Here is a 19,393-nt window from a genome sequence, read left to right as displayed (position 1 = left end):
CACCTTTATTAATTCTCTGTAGGCTGACTCATCTTCCAACCTTCCATTTCTGCAACTCTGAAGCATCTGAACGCGCTTGGTGCATACACACACTTCCTATTCATTCTTCTGTTGGTCTCCCTAAGTGACGCAGCAGGATCTCCTCATGTACCAATTGAGATGACATGAAACCATGACAGAACTCTTGCCTTGAACCTCAGTTTACAATCCAGACTCTAGCAGTCTCATGCTTGGCCAGGTGCTTTTTAAAAATGAAATATTAAGATTTGCAGTAGATAGCACTTTAAAGTATTTAAAACACACACTTTCAATGCAAATCTTTGAGGTTTGATTTTCCTGCTGCTCCATAACAGCACTTTGATGCTCCTGGCCACATTAGCTTCAGCATTACCCCAGTCAGGAATAATGAGATAATAAAATCTGAGTAAAACAAATTATTTTAGGGGGAAACATGGTCTACAGTTCTAATCTTAACTCCGACATGGACTGCTTCTGTGGCTTTGAACACATTTTGCAAACGGAAACAATGCTTATGCAAGGCATTTCCAGTAGACACAGAGAAGTATGAATGCCCTTGTACAAGGCATGGGTAAGACCTCATTTGGAATAGTGTACAATTCTGGTCATCCATGTTCAAGAAATATAAACTGAAACTGCAACAGGTGGAGAGAGGAGCTACTGGGATGATCAGGAGAACGGAGAGCCTATCTTATGAGGGGAGACTGGAAGAGCTTGGCTTGTTTAGTCTTGCAAAAAGAAGGCAGACATGGGACAGGACTGTTCTCTATAAATACAGGAGAGGGTAAATACCGGGGAGGATGAAGAACGATTTAAGCTAAAGGACAATGTTGGCTCAAGAACAAATGGATACAAACTAGCCATGAACAAATTCAGCTGGAAATTAGGTTTCTAACCATCAGAAGTGGTGAGGTTCTGGAACAATCTCCTAATAGGAGTTGAGGGGGCAAATAACTTCATACATTTTGAGAGAGAGATGGACAAATTTCTGAGTGCAACTGTTTGGCAGGTTTGCTTGTGATGGTGGGGATAGGGTTCAACAGCCTTGTGGTCATTTCTGGTTTATGTCTTATGTTCCTAAAGCTCATGCTTCAGGGTTTCAGCCATCCACCAGGAAGGGTCAGGAAGGTATCCCCTCCCAATGTACTCTGTGAGGTTTTTTTTTTATCCCCTTCCTCTGAATCAACAGGGAAGGCCATGGTTGAAGTCAGAAAATTGGACGGGATGGGGCAGGGCTCTGAGGTGACACCAAGCATTCTCTCTTTCTCTCTCTCACAGGTGCTTGCTCCCATACTCAGAGTCTAACTGATCTCTGTATGTGGGGTCAGCAAGGAATTTTTTCCTAGGTCAGATTGCCAGCGACCTGGGGATGTTTTTGCTTTCCTCTGCAACATGCGGATGCAGGTCACTTGCCATGATTATCTGGGTATATCTCACTTAATCATTTTCCTGCTATTTCAGGGGCCTTGAGCTCTAGTGCACCTCAGTGCCTCCTCTTCATAAATGATCTGAACAGGGGGTAAACAGTGAGGTGACAAAGTTTGCAGATGATTCAAAATTACTCAAGATAGTTAAGACCAAAGCTGACTGCAAAGTTACAAAGGGACCTGACAAAACTGGGTAACTGGGTGACAAAATGGCAGATGAAATTCAATGTTGATAGCTGCAAAGTCATGCACATTGGAAAACATCATCCCAACTACACATACAAAATGATGGGGTCTCAATTAGCTGTTACCACTCAAGAAAGAGATCTTGGAGTCATCGTGGACAGTTGTCTGAAAAACATCTGCTCAGTGCGGAGCAGCAGTCAAAAAAGCTAACCAAATGTTAGGAATATTAGGAAAGGGATAGATAATAGGACAGCAAATATCATAATACCACTATATAAATTCATGGTATGCCCACACTTTGAATACCACATGAAGTTCTGGTCGCCCCACCTAAAATAAACACATATATTAAGATTGAAAACAAATACAGAGAAGGGCAACAAAAATGATTAGGGGTATGGAACAGCTTCCACTTGAGGAGAGATTAAAAAGACTTGGACTGCTCATCTTAGAAAAGAGACAATTGAGGGAGGGATATGATTGAGATCTATAAAATCATGAATGGTGTGGAGAAAGTGAAAGCGTTATTTACCCTTTCACATAACACAAGAACCAGAGGTTACCCAAAGAAATTAATAGGCAATACGTTCAAACCAAACATAAGGAAGTACATCTTCACACAGTGCACAATCTGTGGAACTCATTGCCAGGGGATGTTGGAAAGGCCAAAACTATAATGGAGTTCAAAAAAGAATTAGATAAGTTCATGGAGGATACATCCATCAGTGGCTATTAGGCAAGATAATCATGGATGCAACCCCAAGCTCAGGTCTCCCCAAACTTCTGACTGCTCAAAGCTGAAACTGGATGACAGGGAGTGGATCATAATTGCCCTGTTCTGTTCATTCCCTCTGAAGCATCTGGCATTGGCTACTGTTGGAAAACAGGATACCCAGCTAGATGGATCATTGGTCTGACGCAGTGTGGCCATTCTTGTGCCAAGGCAGAGAACATATAGCAATCTAGTCTCCTACGAGTCTAATTTACTTGGTCTCTTTTCCATTGTTAGGTTCAGGGTGCAGGTGATTGGGAGTACTGATGTTCTGTGATATACAGAAGATCACACTAGATGATCTAGTGGCCCCTTCTGACCTTAAACTCTATGACTAGGATTAATGGTAGCATTCTTGAGGAGCAGAGAGTCCTAGGCTTCAGTGAATTACTTCTCTTAAACTATTACATCAAGAACATAATGATGAAACTAGATTTTTTTCTCCCTCAGAGTCCTCAAACTTTGACTCCGTGCCTCACTCACCTCTGTACTTCCTGTTAGATGCATGTGGTGCCCACAAAACAGCCCTGTGCCGCACGTACGGCTGTACCACAAATGAATGTGTATAGAAAACCCTTTGAAATTAAAAATAAAAGTATCATCCCAGTGCTAGGCACGATTCACACCTGTTGATTTAATCTGATCCGTTCTGAGTGCTCTTCCCAAAGAAGAAACCTGAGGGGGCAAATGCTCAAGGGCCTCAGACAGGGCAGTGCAGATGCAGCCATGCTCTGTTCAGCGATAAAAAGATTGTATTGAACAGCATGCCATTTACAGCAGAGTGACGCTTTTACAAGGCCCTTCATGATCTAACAGTATACACACCTAAGGCAAGATATACCACCACAGCTAAAATTTCTACCTAGGCACGCCTCTGGCTGGTAGCACAGAGCAATGCTGCCTGGAAAATGGCAGTCAGCTGACATGCTTGGAGACACTTGTCTGAACTGGCTTAAGGAAGAAACTAGTTTGCTGCAGCCCTGCTAAAAATCTCCCCAGCCTGCAACAGTCAGGCAACAAATGTGAGAAGAAACGAACAGCTGGGCGATCTCCGCGGCGGTCTCCCTGCTAAACTGTCAGCCAGGAATGACAGTCTTCTTCCCAGGCTCACAACTCATGTGTCCAGACCCTAAACACACAAGACAGTGACCAAACAACGAGAATTACATATGCAGGCAGGAGTGAACATCCCTGAAAAATCCTGAGAACACAGAGAATCGACCCACGAGTCAAGAAAATAGATGCACAACTTGTACAGTCAGCTCAAATGCCTTGCTTTCCCTAGCCTCTGTGTGCTAGAATGCAAACCTTGCTGTCCCTCTCATCTGGGCATTTTATAAAAGAGAAGATACACTCCACACTGTCATTTAAACAGAAAAATGACCGCACTGGAGACTAGCTCTGTATATTAATAGTGCAAAGAGAAAGACCATTCCAAAGGGAAAGGATAGCTTTGAGTTGGTGAGAGTCTAAGCAATGTTTCTGCAGCCTTTAAGAACCCATTTCTTGCTACCTGATCCAAGAAGTGTTCCAGGGTTCTCTGTCATTTCACTTACAACTAAGAGACCATGCAGCCCACTTCCAACTTATGGAATTTCCCCAGATGGTCTGATTTTGTTTCTCAAGGTCAGTGCAATATCACGTAGCAATAAAAGAGTTTCTCTTACCTGTAGCTGAATGGAGACTCTCCAGACTCCAGTATCTTGACAGTACGCCTCTCATCCCACCACCACCACACACTACCCCGCTGCTATCTGAATCTGAACCCGGAGAGAGCCCAGAGCTTCCACTGCTACTGCAATTTTCTCCACTGTGTGCCCCACTGGACTCGCTGGGGCATTGCTGGGTCCTCATGCAGACAGGTAAAAGTGAGAGCCAAGGGCTCTGCTGGGCTGGAGGAGGAAAGAGGCTGAGCACTCTGTGGCTGCACTCAGGGCAGTGGTACCTGGTACTGCTGTCTAAGGGCTGAGCTGCATTCCTAGCCCCTTCCCCGCTAGTCGGCTGCACGATGCAACCTGACATCATAGGGGTCCACTAAGGAGGCTCCCTCTGTGGCAGCTGAAAAGCTCTCAGCTGCAGTTTCCTGAAGCAGTTTTGTACTAAAGACAGTCTCAATGCGTTAAAAAACCCAGGGCGGGACAGAGATCTTCGTTTCCAGTTCCACAGAACTGTCAGATTAAACCACAAATGGGGACAGCAGAATTCATACATCTTTAAAAGGCCCAAGCAAGAAAGACCTTGTGTTATCTGCTTCCCCAGAGAACACTCAGAAAGGACTTAACATGCAAACTAATCATGGTCAGTACTGGCTGCTGCTGCTGTTGCTATTAAAAACTATTTTAAGTACTTAGAACAAGAATTGAAAATGAAAAATAAATGCTCAAAGCTGGAACAGAAGATTGGGATTCAGTGAGGCTGCTGCTGCGAGCATGTGAGCTTTGAATAATATCATTTATCATCCGCTCCCATACTATAGAACTGGGATGGTCTCTCGGTTCAGTTATGTGATTGCTTGCAGAAGACCCAAGTTAAACTGAATGATTGACTCCCTTGTCTTAGTTAATTAAAATATTCTCGTTAGCTTCCAAGTGCCAGAGTATGTCGATAGCATGGAAAGAAGAGGTGATCTGCAGGGATGCCATTTTCCTGGAAGATGAAGCAACAACTGTTCTGTCCGCAAGAGCTTTGAAGCATGGCACAGGTTCCAGTGCAAAGGGACACTTCCAGACCAGCCTCTCCTTGCCACACCCATCAAAAATCCTGCCTTGAGGCTGCAGTTTTGTCAAACACTTTTAAAAATAAGCCAGCAGTGAGCACACGGTTTGCACTGTAGCAGAGATGGTGCAAAACTGCTCACACCGGTGAGAAATGAGGATTTCACATTTTTTTTTTATGTAAAAAGAAGGGAACTCACAGTTAGCAAAACCAGCACCCTTTAAGGTGTATCACGAGTATTTTCATAGGGCCAGGTCAACCCATGAGAGCTATGCAGAGGGTTCTGAAATTCTCAAGCCTACCAGTCAAAGGAAGGTACATTATTGCAGACAGACAGCCTGACTATCCCATTACCTCCAACTATTTCACATCAGTGGAACCTGATCGACTTCAGTGAAGTTATTCCTAGTTTACACGGGTGAAAGACCAGAATCAGGCCCACAGTCGGCTGCCTCCTTCCTCTACCCACAAGGTTCCAGGCACTAGTGGCAGCTGAGGGAGCCTCAGGCACTATGGCTCCTGCAGTGAATGGAGTTACTCCAGATTTACACCACTGGAACTTGAGATCTTGCCCCTCCGCTCTGTATTGCCAGGGATAGTAAGATATTTCTGGAGGGGATGTTCAGGGAAATTGCCTGTTAGTTTAATGCTTCCCATTTCCCGTAACACGCAGAGAGATGGAGGCACATCTCTCTCATATGTAGAGCTTCGTGGCTGACATTAGTAATAGACATTATCAGTCACCCTGGGCAGAGCTCTGAAGTGGCAAGGGCCCCTGTAGTAAAACAAAAAAGACAAGCCTTCAACCAGATGGGTCAGCTGCGACAGCCACCCCATCATGCTTCCATTAGTAGGGCAGACGGATACGTCTTTAAAAGTGCCCTTTTTCTAGGGTTTTTATTAGACTAGGATGAAATCTGGGGATTTGGTTCAGCAAACCTTAAACAAAGTTTTCTAACTCTTCACATGTAATCCCTGCCGAGGAAAGACATTTTAAAAAGAGGTGTTGTCTAGTGGTCTGAGAACAGGCATTGGATCCAGGAATCCCAGAGTTCAAAATCCCACCCCTGATACCACCTGCCTTTCTGGCCTTGGATTAGACATTTCACCTTCATTTCCCTACCTGAAAAATGGGGATAACGTTTACCCCCCTCACTGGGTCTATGAGAATTACTGTTTATAACAGGCCATAAGGATGAAAACAACTCTTTAGTGTGATTATTTTTGCCCTTTCCCCTTTGGTGTTCCTCCTAGGGTCCTGGTCCAGCATGTACCAGGCTCTGTGTAAAACCTTGGATGGTTCTCTAGAGGCAGACTTTTCTTTGGTTACTCCAAATTTTTGGAGAGGCTAGCCTTACGTCATTTCATCCTTCTTTCTCAGAAAAGATATCTGTCATAATGACGGTCCATGCAGCTATATAATCTATGCCTTTGTTTTCTCTGAGGAGTCTGTGAGCTGCCATTTTGTGCCTCTGTTCAGAAGCAGAATGTTACAGTGTGAACATAGTGTTCTCTCATAAGACTTTATGTTTGTTCTCCATTCATTGTTCTCTTAATCCAACATAAGATACACAGACTAAAATACACACACTTTGGCCTTTGTATATGAAAAAGCAAAACGATGGTGAGGATCTCTGAAAGTGATAAAGGAAAGTCAGAACAATGAATTTATGGATAAAGCTGATCTGGGCTCTGATTAGCTGAAGCACACAACAGATCAGCTCTAAGCCAGTCAAAATCCAGCAGGTTACTCTACAATATCAACATCCATCAGATAAAGTAATCAATGTTTACGTCAAGATTTTCCTAAATTCTCCTAAAACCATATTTAGGTTTAATAAGGGTAATTTGAATTTCAAAGGTGCTGACAAATCCCACTGAAATTAATGGTAGCTCCTTAGAAGATTAAGCCACTATTATTGAGATTCCTAAACACAGATCTAGGACCCTAACTTTAGATACCAGGGTTTTACATTTTTGGCTTTAATAATTCTATCAAAGGGAAATAAAGATGTTATCCCATAATCACTTTCTCCTGCTTTGACATAGAAATCACTTTGGGTTTGCCTCAGTAGTGGGGCAGGAGAATATTTTCCTGGGATAGAGTTCTATTCCACTGATGCTTTCTCAAATGGAAAACCTATTGTAAAACACTTCTGGTTATGACAAAGCACTTAACATTGTCCAGCCATTCAGACAGCTTGTCCTTGAACAGACCACTATGTCTTTATAATAAGCAGCACTTGGAGTAGCAGCAATAATAATGTTCCCTTTCCACTGGGGATGAGGGAGTTCCATTAAATTATCTTTTAAATACAGAAAAATGAAAGACACCTGTGGTTTCATCATATTTGAATACATGGACCCTACTGTGTCTCTCAATATAGAAATGTCCCTGCATCCTCAGGTTTACTGAAAAAGAACTACTTCCTCTTTGCTGTCCAGTCAAATCTAACCAGAATTGCTCATATTATAACACACACTAAAAGAAGCATTGATTGATGGGGACATATAACAAGAACCAATATCAATAGTGGGGTTACACACATTAAGTATAACTAGAGCGAATCAGAGAGGCAGTGTGGTCTAGGAGGACACTTGATGTGGAATGAGGAGACCTAGATTTTACTCCCACCTCTGCCATTGATCCACTGTAAATCATTCTCTCTGTGCGCCTTTGTTTACCCTCCCACCCTTTGCTTGTCTTTTCTATTTAACCTGAAAGCTGCTAGGGACTCTTAAAATGTGTTTGTACAACCCCTATCGCAATAGGTCCCTAATCTCAGGTGGAACCTGTAGGTGCTATTGTAATAGTAATAATAAAATAGTGACCTCATGGTGTCAGGGGATAGGCACATTTTAATACAATGTAAGGAATATATAAATACTATAAAGCATGGCTGCAGAAATCCCACTCAGGAACCCCATCCCACCTTGCAGAGATGCCATCTACTAACACATTTCTGGCAGAAACTTTTTCTTTGGATTGGTTTTCTTCTGAGAGTTTTGGGGGAGCGCAAAGATGGGATAAAGTATTATCTGTATTGTAGCAGGGCCTATGGACTCCAGTCACAAATGAGGGCCCTTTTGTGCTAGATGCCGTACCACACATAACAAGAAGGCAATCTTTGTCCAGGAGACCTTAATCAAATATCCCCTGTGTTTACCTATTCTAGTCTTTTGTGTTTGAAGATGGCTAATTTGGGGGAGGGAGGCAAATGGATTGTCTACAGAGCCGTTTATAGTTTTCTAGAATTTGCTTTCACTTTCCCATAAAAAAAATGGATAAAAAAGGTTTTGTGGATATACAAAAACATTTTTCCCTAGGTAGGTAGTGCGCACGTTCCCATTTAAACCCTCTCTTATACACAGGTACGCAGTAATGTTTCACACTGGGAACCAGCTAGCACAGCTTTCAATATAGGATACATGTGGCAATCTTTGAGAGAGTACACATTGCCAGAGCAAACACCGGTGGTTAAGATTAGACGCAGTATGTCAATCTTAAATCCATTTAATCTTTCTATGATTTATAGACAGAGTGCAAAATAAAGATGACATTGCAATTAGCTTCCAACCATCTAAACTCTATAATACTCTCTCCATGGTTAAGAGAGGAAGGAATTGACATTTCAAGGTACAACACTAGCTTTTAAGTTGTGCGAGTGAGAACACACACACACACACACACACACACACGTGCACACCCCTCCTACACACACACTTTTTTTGTTCTATAATGTCAGTTTCATAACCACTTTGCCCTTCAAGAAGAAAAAGGACAAAAAACTATGTAAGTAAAACAGCCCATCTTGTTATTTAGCTAAACTACAAGACGGCTAAATATTTATAAAATATGATGAAGACCTCTTATTAAGCTATTATTTCCCCCCTTGAATAGATTTCTCCAGCAGTTGTCAAACATCTTCATATTAACTGTTGCCCAGTGTGAGCATAACAGCCTATCCAGAGCTGGGAAACCAGGATGAAAGTCAGCCACAGGATGCTGAGTAAACAAACAGTCTCTCTGCTGAAAAAACACTTTCCTGTACCCCAAGCAGATCATCTCACTAAGCGAATCCCTAACTTTGCTTCCATTGACACTGCTCTCTGTGTGTCTATTTAATGCAGATGTAAAAACTCACTTTACATGGGGCTTATACAAAAATAAAAATGGGCCAGGTTTCCCAGGTGCCATGGCCAGAGCAATGTGGCCACTGGAAAGAAGGGAGCGAGCTCAGGGCTCATTCCAGCGTCAGTACTGATGCTGCAGTGCACCCTGGTGAGCAGCTGAAGCATACCCAGAGGCACCATTCTTTAGTTCATCTCTTGGATTGTCACAGGGCAGTTAAGTTAAATATCCTTTGGCTCTTAATGCTGGTCTACATGGAGGAAATTTCCAAAAAAATCAACCTGGTTTTAAAATTGGTTCAGCTGGGCCAGCGTTAAAACTTGCTGGAGAAATAGTGTAGACCAGTAGCTTAAGAGGTATGAACTGGTTACAAGAATAAGGTGGTCTCATCTGGTTCACTAAGAGTGATCCTATCCCCCTAAATCAGGTCTACATTTCAACCATGACCAGTTTTAAAACTGGTTTAGCAGATCCAGTTTGAATTTAGGAGGAAATTTTCCCAGTGTGACAGGCCCTTATCAAACAGCGTAGATGATATCCTTGCTGTCTTGGTTAGCTGAAAGAGGTTTTCAAATTGAAGGCTGCTGTCTGCTGTTTCCGAGAACATGAGGGATGTTTCATTTGCCTAGAGAGGCAAGGCAATGCCAGCCACTGCGGTAACACATTACTTCAGAAAGTCCTTAGACCATTCCTCGGGTAGGAACTCTCCAGCTGCCATTATGTTTTGTTTTGTTCACACTGAGTTCCAACACTTGGTTCTAGACACAGCCCTGTTTTATTATTCACAGCAAGTGTGGCATAAGATGCATCCTTTTATAAAACATTTACTTTGGTTTCAGTGGCGGCCTTTTGATCTGACATTCCACCTGTCTACACTCACCCCATGAGGAGAGAACAAACTCTGTTGATTTTGATTGACCTGGACTACATCATCCAAACGTTTCATGACAGTCTGGCAGTGGAACAACCCCTAACAGGTTTCCTTGGACCAAAACCATCAGGACAGCCATCCCCTCAGGACTCTCCTAATGCTTTTATCCATCCATTCTTCAAACCATGGCCCCCAAAAATGTCACCATTCCTCTCTTCTAGGAGGTCAGTGACCAGCCCTCCTTCCCTTCTTTGTACTGGGCCCAGAAGCCCCTCTTTGGGACCTTCAGAGGGTGCCAAGTAGCTGCTTCTTCACATCTTCTAGAAACCAGGCTTGGGCTGCTCTCTCCAAACCACCAGAGTCTTGATGAGAGGAAAAGCGGTGTTCCTTGTCGTCCCTTGTACTCACACACTGGAGTGGGAGATGGGAAAACACTCCCTTTTCTACTTTAGGAAACTGCTAGCATCATAGACTCCCATAATGCCCAGTGTGCAGATATTAGAGAATACATTAAGTCTTGTGCAGTGTCAATATTCCTGTGATGAGCCAGCTGTCATGGTAGAAGAAATGTTTCCTTTCTTCTCTCACCCTATAATGGAATGAGGCAGGTATTTTCCTGGACCACACCAAAGACTCCAGCAGTTTGTGTGTGCACAGTGGGCTATGCCAGGATGCCACCCCAGAAGCCAAATGATGGGAGGACAATTCACATAACACGCCCTGAAAGTTTGGGAGAGAGTACTCAGCCTCAAAACTGGGAGGTGCTGGTAAGGCGAGAGGCAACTGGCCCACCTGAAGAGAGCAACGATAATGCTGGGGTTCGGCCCTGGTGCTTTGAAGGAGGGAGGGAGAGATGGGCCAGCTGACAGGGAGGGGAATGTACTTTTCAACTAATCTCATCCCAGGTCTCCAAACTGTTTGTGGATCTAGGATGTTTGCAACTAGGATCAGAACCTGAATTTTGCTCCCAGTCTCCAGACAAGTTGATCTTGTCCTCTGAGGCAGCATACTGAGACACAGTTTCTCAGGAATATAGGGCCCAAAACATAAAGGATTCATAGATCAAAGTCAATACCTGGAATTGCAGCAGGTAACGGGTAGGAAGCCAGTAGAGCCTCTGGAGAAGAGTTGTGTTATATGTCCTATGGTCGACTTTGCTAAGCAGGTGGACATCCATGTACTGCACTCACCGAAGCTCCCAATTGTTTTTTTCAAATGTACCATCACCTGTGGTACACTGCAGTAGTCCAGTTACAGCAGCACAGGTAACTGTTGCCAAGCATCAACTGGAGAGGAAAGGTCATAACCATCTAACTAAACACGAATGGCAAAAGCACTTAGTGTAGCAACCAATGCCACCTTAGATTCCCAGAGCAGCCAGGAGTTCCACTTCAGATTGCAAATCTCCTTGACAAACCATGGTCCTATCTCCCTCAATAACCTTTGCAGAGCACAACCACTTACCAGTATCACCCTACACTTGTCTGGACTCAGGCTCAACACACATATTTTCATTCAGACTCCACCGCACATCGGGAAAACAATACACAAGCAACTGATTTTTAGTAAAAAGTAGTTAGAGCTGCATCTCCTCCACCTAATAGTCTCTCATAAGCTTTCTTAGTGGCCCCATTGAACAAAGGGGTGACAGATTGGAACTTTGCAGAACTTTACAAGAAACTGCCCTTGGAACATGCAATTAACTGTCCGACCCCAACCTCCGGAGTCTCTAAGAGAAAAGAATCAAACTATTGCATCTCGTTTATCCCAGACATGAATGGCAGGCAGGCAAAACATTGCCTCATGGTCAACAATATCAAAGAAAAGGAATACTTGTGGCACCTTAGAGACTAACCAATTTATTACTAACCAATATATCAAAGACTGCTTGGAAGAGGTCTTCAACTAACCAGAAGCTTGGTTTGGCATTATAGGTCACGACCTCCTCCACTCCACTCCTCTCTGGCAAAGTTGCCATGTCTTAGTTGGGAGTAGCTGGTCTCGCACCTTCTAAATTGTTAGAAGACCATGCACAGCATCCTCTTGTCCTAGTACAAGCAACAGAAGCATGGATGAAGATCACACAATTTTTCCTGCATTAATCAAGCACCCTCAATGAATGCCATGCATCATGGCCATCATCCTGCCATACAAGGAGGACTGGAGGGAAGTCTAGGAAATTTCCAAACTCACAGAAGCCTCTGTAGTGCCCCCTGCCCAACCTGACGCACGGAGCAGATTCTGGAAGTGGGATTTTACCAAAATCCACCACGTGGCCACACACAACACAACCGCAGGGGGCCCTCATTTTCCTTGCATCAGTGTATACAGTAGCTTTCCATGCATTAAATGATTATTAATACAGAAGCTATTAAAACTTTAGAGTCAAGAATAACTATTAAATGATATTAAAAAGATCTGGTAAATGGTCATATTCCATTTTGTTATAAATAACCCACAGCTCTGTCCAGGGCAGCAATTAAATAACCAGAGCTGTGTAAGAAATGAAATGTACATATTTCTATACTGTAGCCGCATCCAAGATGTTTTTGATCTTAAGATTCACCAGTGAGCCTGGAGCATTGCCCAGTCAAATGGCTTCAGAGAAACATCGTACCAGGATGAAAATGGGCAAGCAAACACACACACACACACACACACCCCTTTTACATGAAGCCCTACGAGTAGCTGATCACTGAGATGGCAACGCTAGGAAAAGCGTCTCTCTCTCTCCCCAGAGGATTTTGTTAATATGAAAAGGTTTCGTTGTGGAATTTCATTCCAGTTTGCTGCAGCTTCAAGCAGAATTCCTGAGATTCATGTGTAGGTCATAACATTAAACATTCACTCATATTCACTGCTGATCTCAGAATATTCTGTGCCTCCCAGAAGATGCAACTTTAATTGTCCGTTTTGCTAGGGAAGTGTTTTCTAAAAACCCAGGGCACCACCTATTGGTCACTCCAAATTCACTTTTCATTTTACTTAAATAAATAAATAAATAAATAAATGAATAAATAAAGTTGCTACTATTTCAATATAAATAACCCCCACTGGGGGCTACTATGAATTTCAAGTTCTCTGAGCCAACTGCGCACAGAACATCAGTATTATTCATTTCTATTGTGGCAGTGTCTAAAGGATCCCAAACAGGGATTAGGGCTTTATTTGACTAGGCACAACACAGACAAGCTCCAGAATGGTCACAATCAGCGCCTAAGATTTAAACAATATACAACTGGTGAATAAACCAACACTCAGGATGGAGGCAAGACAAGGTAACAGAGTTATAGTTATAGTCAGTAGTCCCAGGTGGCTCCTGTGATCTGTAGACATCTCAGTAAAGGTAGGGATTTGAAACAGGCTAAGGCAGTAGCTTTGTGAATTGTGTTGGGGAGTTCTTCCCAAGCCAAAGGGGCAGCAGGGGAGAAATCACAAAGGTGCTTGTGGGAATAGCACACAGGCCGGCAATCAATGCCATCATTGTTGGCAGAGCAAAGGAGGAAGGGGGTGACATTGCGATAAGAAATAGTTTGTTTTCTGGTCTCTAGGGCTAATCTGCAGCCTCTGTGTTTGAATTTTATTAACCACTATAAAGCAAACAATTTTTAAACCAACTGTTCCTAATACTCTGCTTACGTAGATGATTAGTGCAGATGTCGGTCATCCTGATAAGGATTAAAATCTGTATACCCAGTATATAGGTTTCAGAGTGGTAGCTGTGTTAGTCTGTATCAGCAGAAAGAATGAGGAGTACTTGTGGCACCTTAGAGACTAACAAATTTATTTGAGCATAAGCTTTCATGGGCTAAAACCCACTTCATCAGAGGCATGCAGTGGAAAATACAGTAGGAAGATAGATAGATATACACAGAGAACATGAAAAAATGGGTGTTGCCACACCCACTATAACGAGAGTGATCAGTTAAGGTGAGCAGGTGACTATATTGCTGAAATCACAGGGGAGATTTTCAAAAGCACAAACGGCATTTCTGCGTCCAATTCCCACTGACTGTAAATAGGAGTTGGGTACCTAGCTACCAACTGTGCCTTTGAAAATCTTCTACATAATGTTCTTTCTTCATCCCACTCTGAAACTGCTCCAGTTATCAGCTTATCTTTCTGCAGATATGGTTATCTGGAGAACACAAGAACCTGGCAGGGATACTTTTCCCTGGTTAATAAAGTGTGAGGCTTGTATTTGAATTTTAAAAAAATTCAAGTAACTGGAAATTAAGTAGACATCTGATCTCATGCATATTCCACATAAAAATACAGCACATATCCGTCTTTAATGTGATCTCTTAAATACTGGAGACATTTAGTCCTCAAGGCTCATTTAGCTGTTTTAGTGCCTACTTAGCAATTTAGAGAATCTTACTGTACCTACCCCAATTATCTCCAGCTAGCATGAGGCAGAGACTCTGTTATGTTTGTTGGAACCTAATTAAACCTGCAATTTAGGTGAGATCATCTTGAGCTAGCTGGAGTTCCCGTGTGACAGTAGAACATCCCCTTTCACCACCCAAGTCTTGCCATACATTATTACTATGGATCTATTTCTATCAGTTGCAGGTTCACACTTTGCACTTACAATGGGACTTGCAATGAGGGATGCTTACAACGAATCGGGGACAAAGTGCATTCTTTTGCTCCACGCTGCGGGAGAAATAACTCAAACAAGTCCCGATGCTTCCCTCCCACAGAAACCCCACAGGGAGGACTCAATGCAGTTAACAACTCTGCAAGGTTCACCCTTCTGGAGTCAATGTCACATCGGAGGGGTTTGCAGCCATGCAGAGATGGCATGGCTGACAAACCGTGCAGATCCTCTGGGAGAGCACAGCGCAAGTATCAGAATCCTAAGGCAATCCCCATTGCTGGACTCTCCTCTGCACTGCCCTCTGCAGTCCTCTCTCCTCCAGCAGCAAAGCTCAGTTAGGAGCTGTGCTGCACCTCACAATTACCCTCATGGCTACGCACTACTCCCCTTCTGCAAGCTGGGGGGAATCACAGGGGGAAGTTAATGTTGCATGTGGCAATCTCTTGTGCAGATTTCTGCTCCGAAACCTACAACGTTAAGATAGACCAGGCCACCTAGAGGGGCTCCAAACCCTTCCATATCCCAGTGTTGCTCCATTCCCACCCAAAAGCCAAAGAGCCCCAGCAATATCTGGGGTAGGGTGGCAGGCAACAGCTCTGGAATCTCTCCAGGATGGAAAGATTTCACAGTGGAGCTGCTGCATCAGGCCCCCTTTCCTCTCCATTTCCATATCTTTATGGTTATCTCCGCCTGACTAAGCAGACAGGAGCACCTGGGTCAGAGACGTTTTCTTCAGGGTTTCTCAGTCTCTCAGCGCAAGCCATCACGGTACACTGCAGCCACCAGAATGCAGGGCCTGAAGCTCTGGAAGTGTATAATGTGCTGGTGTGGCCAAGTACAAGCCTCAAAATTGAGAGGAAGCATGGTCCTCTAGTTAGGGCACTAGCCTGGCACCCAGGTTTAACCTGGGTTCAATTACCTGTCCTGCTCCAGCTTTCCTGTGTCAACCTTGGGCAGGTCCCTTGGTCTTAGTGCCTCAGTTCCCCATCTATACAATGGAGATAGATGGGGAATCCCTATTTCACAAGGGTGTTCTGAGGATAAAGTTAATAACTATTGTCGGGTGCTCAGATACTACAAAAACCAGGGCCATTGAACTACCTAAGAGAGAGAACTTCTGTGTTTGTGTCAAGTATTAGGAGCATCCCCTTTCCCCTAAACCTCTTCTTCACTCACAGACATAATACTCATTCCCAAGATGCACTGGGAGAGTTACTGAGACGTGTCCTTAGTTAGTTGAGTGAGCACAGAGAACCCACTGATGAAGAAAAGTAGGATTTATTACACTGCATCAGACCATTCATTCAAGTATCCTGCCTTCAGCCACATCCAGCACCTGATGCAAAGCTTGCAAGGTGCACCTAATCAACTTTGCAATGTGTAGATGGAGAAAAAAAATCCATCCTGCCCCCCACAGTGATTAGCTTATACCATGAAAGATGACATTTGGTTGCATTGTTATTGCTACAAGGGCTGTAAGTACTGAGGATGCATTCAAACTTTCAAGTCCACTGACAGGATCTACATAGCTATAGTGAGTTATACTAAATGAGGCACAGTAAAGCAAAGAAAACTATTATCAACTACTCCCTTCACTGTGGCCCTTAGGGTATGTCTACACTGCAAGTAAACACCCACAGCTGTCCTGTGTCAGCTGACTTGGGCTCACAAGGCTCAGGAACAGGGCTGTAAAATTGTGGTGTAGACATTTAGGCTCTCAGACCCTTCCCCCTCACAGGGTCCCAGGGCCCAGGCTCCAGACCAGGCCTGAATGTCTACACCACAATTTTACAGCCTGCTAGCCTGAGCCCAAGTCAGTTGACCCAGACCAGCTGCAGGAGTTGTATTGCAATGTAGACACACCCTTCTATTCCATAATACTCTTTGTGAGGGGCTGGATTCTCTAGTGAGTTTAAACAATGCTAAGCCTGCAATCTAAGGAACTGAATGAGAGAAGGAGACACTGTTGTCTAGTATTTAGAAAAGTGGACTGTGAGTCAGGGGATCTGGGTTCTATTGCCACTAACTTCCTGTGCAACCCAGACTTCACCTGTCTATGCCTCACTTTCTTCATCTGTAACATGCTGGTAGTAGTAGCCACCTGCAGAAAGAGACTTAACTGCACAGCTTTAGCCTGAAGGTATGTGAACTGTAAGGGCACAGACATTAATATTACTATAACAGAATTGGATGATATTGCCGATACTATACAGTGTCTGTATTCAATGAAACAGAAATTAATTCTTGCACAATAGTTGTCAAAGTAAGAAGGACGCAGCATACACACCAGGAAATGAGATACGCCGTTTCCAGCCCACGCAGTCTAAGCCCGTTGGGGTGCTCTGGGAAAATGGATGCAACTTCAGGGGAAGAATCTCAAAGGCAACTGGAGAAGTGATGGACAGACTCATTCTAGCCTGCAAGAAAGAAAAGGAAAACAAAGGAGACATTAAGCTTAGGTACCCAGAATTATAGGCTTCATCCTGAAACATTTCCTTCCAGCTGTAGTGATTGCTAGTGTAAGTAAGGTAAGGATTTTCAGGATCAGGTGATTTATACTTAGGGAGATGGATCTATACCATCAAAAAGAGCCTTTTCTTTAAAATGGAGATTTAAACAGTAATGGAGAGGACAGAGCTGCAAGGGACAGAAGGAAAGGTTAACTGAGCCATGACGACATCTTGCACAGGTATAGTCACCATGTTAATAGGTACCCTGTCATTCTTAACTAGCATCTATTTTGCCCTAGAAACACATGAAATTATTTCCCTTCTGTTAAACACCTTGTGAAGGAAGAAGAAGAAAAAAGACAAGAGATTTCTTTTGAAAACTGAGCAATAGATGGACTAATATATTAGTCCCAAATATAGACTAATTCATCCCATGACATTTTTACCCAATAAAAATTAATCAGAGCCAGTTTTGCCAGTGCAAGCAGCTTTCTCCATGGATAAAAATGGAAGAGGGACATTCACCAAGAGAAAAGGCAGTTTTCACCTGCCAAACCACCTCCCCCGCAAAAAATCCTGAAAGGAATGTTCATTTGCTTTGTTTATTGCTATTGCAAGAAAAACTTTATTTTTTTTGTAACTTTTTCCATAGCAAGACATGTTCTTCCCAATTCATCCCCCACTACCTTGAAATAGGAACTACCAGCTGTCAACTTGAACTTGGTAATGGAAACGGGATATGGTAGATTGAGCCGTATTAGTCTTAGAATGGGTCCTTTTTTCCCAGTAGAATTCATACTAAAGCTCAGCAATTCAATAGGTGGGGAGGAAACAGACCTGGAGGACCTGGCCATCATGATTTGCGATGAAAGTATGCTGAACTCAGTATGAGATAGCATAGGTAGATCTCATGAGATTGAACAAGCAGCCCTTTGGATCAATAGGACATGGAAATGACCTGCTGGAGCCAGAATACTCGGTCCACTAAGGAGCCAAAGGAATGCTGCAAACTGAGTATCCCTCTACTAATTCATCAGGGAACACAGATGACATGTACCGTGCTACAAACTGATGAAAGTTAAACCCTATCACATTATAGATCATCCAAGATCTTAGCACAATATACAGTGTGATCAAAGACACCAAACGCTGGAGTTACTGTAGCACAAGCTAAGTTCGCTTTCACTGCATATTTTTTTCTACTTCATTTTTATTATTTCTCCATCTCGTGTCTCTCGCTGCTGCTCACTGGGTAGACTATTAGTGACTGCAAGTGTAAATTAAATTAATGTGACAGCAGCAGGCCAGCAAGGGTTAGTCTCATGGGTATGGCAAGCCCCCAGCCCACTACCATTACTGCCCTTTTCCTTTACTACTTCTGAGCTTTTCACAGCAACAATATTCTCATCCATGACAGAAACAAAGGTCTGGGATACTGAAGTCCAGTATTCCAACTAGGATCCTTCTTCTTTCCTGCTAATACACTGGTCTGTCACCAAAAGCATAATCTTTGCTTCCTTGTTCACCCACAATACCGTAAGTAACCAAGGGTGTCATGCAGATCTGGCTTCCTGCCAATGGCTTCTTTAAGAAAACAGGTTCTTAGCAAAATGTTCTTCCGAAAGAAAAAAAGCAAAGCAACCACACTGCTCAGGTAGCTGAAAGTAATAGTATTCCGTTCCAGTCCATGGGGTTTACTCTATTGGAATACACAGAACAGAGCCAATGTTTTCGCACCAATCACCATCTCCAGAGTAACAGAGTAAATCCTGTGCAAATTAACCTAAGCAGTGTCTGTTTGTTTAGACAATAACAATGAAGCCCCACCGGGGGCACACCCACTTCAAATGACGACAAGACAGCACAAAACAGGCAAAGCACAGAAATGCAAATACCAAGCATGACGTCTAGGATATTTAGTTGTAAACAGGGTAGAAGGCATTACTGTGTTGTGCACACGCTGTAGTTTCATAACGGTTACAGCAGACGCTATGGACCAAATGCTGCTCCTTAGAAAGCTTTTGTTCCAGCTGGGCTCTTCCTATGGCAGCAAGCCGTTAAATACCCCCCTAATGAATTCTATACCTATTTGGAAAAGGTCTTTTACCACATCCCCATCTCTGTGATTCTTCAGATGCACAAGAGAGGCACCTTACCTGGGTCCAAGATCTGCTCCCAAACAACTTGGTTATCCTCCCAGAGTGAACCTGATACAACCA

General features: G+C 43.4%; 1 protein-coding gene across 1 annotated transcript in view; it reads right to left on the bottom strand.

The window, feature by feature from the left end:
* Nucleotides 1–19,393, bottom strand: part of ARHGEF4 (Rho guanine nucleotide exchange factor 4) — a 328,085-nt gene that overhangs the window by 148,925 nt on the left and 159,767 nt on the right. Inside the window, 1 exon segment of the mRNA XM_048865082.2 lies at nt 17,012–17,141. Coding sequence (XP_048721039.2) covers nt 17,012–17,141 — 130 coding nt within the window.

This window comes from Caretta caretta, chromosome 9, assembly GCF_965140235.1.
Source record: "Caretta caretta isolate rCarCar2 chromosome 9, rCarCar1.hap1, whole genome shotgun sequence".
NCBI lineage: Eukaryota > Metazoa > Chordata > Testudines > Cheloniidae > Caretta > Caretta caretta.
This window is presented reverse-complemented; position numbering and strand designations above follow the sequence as displayed.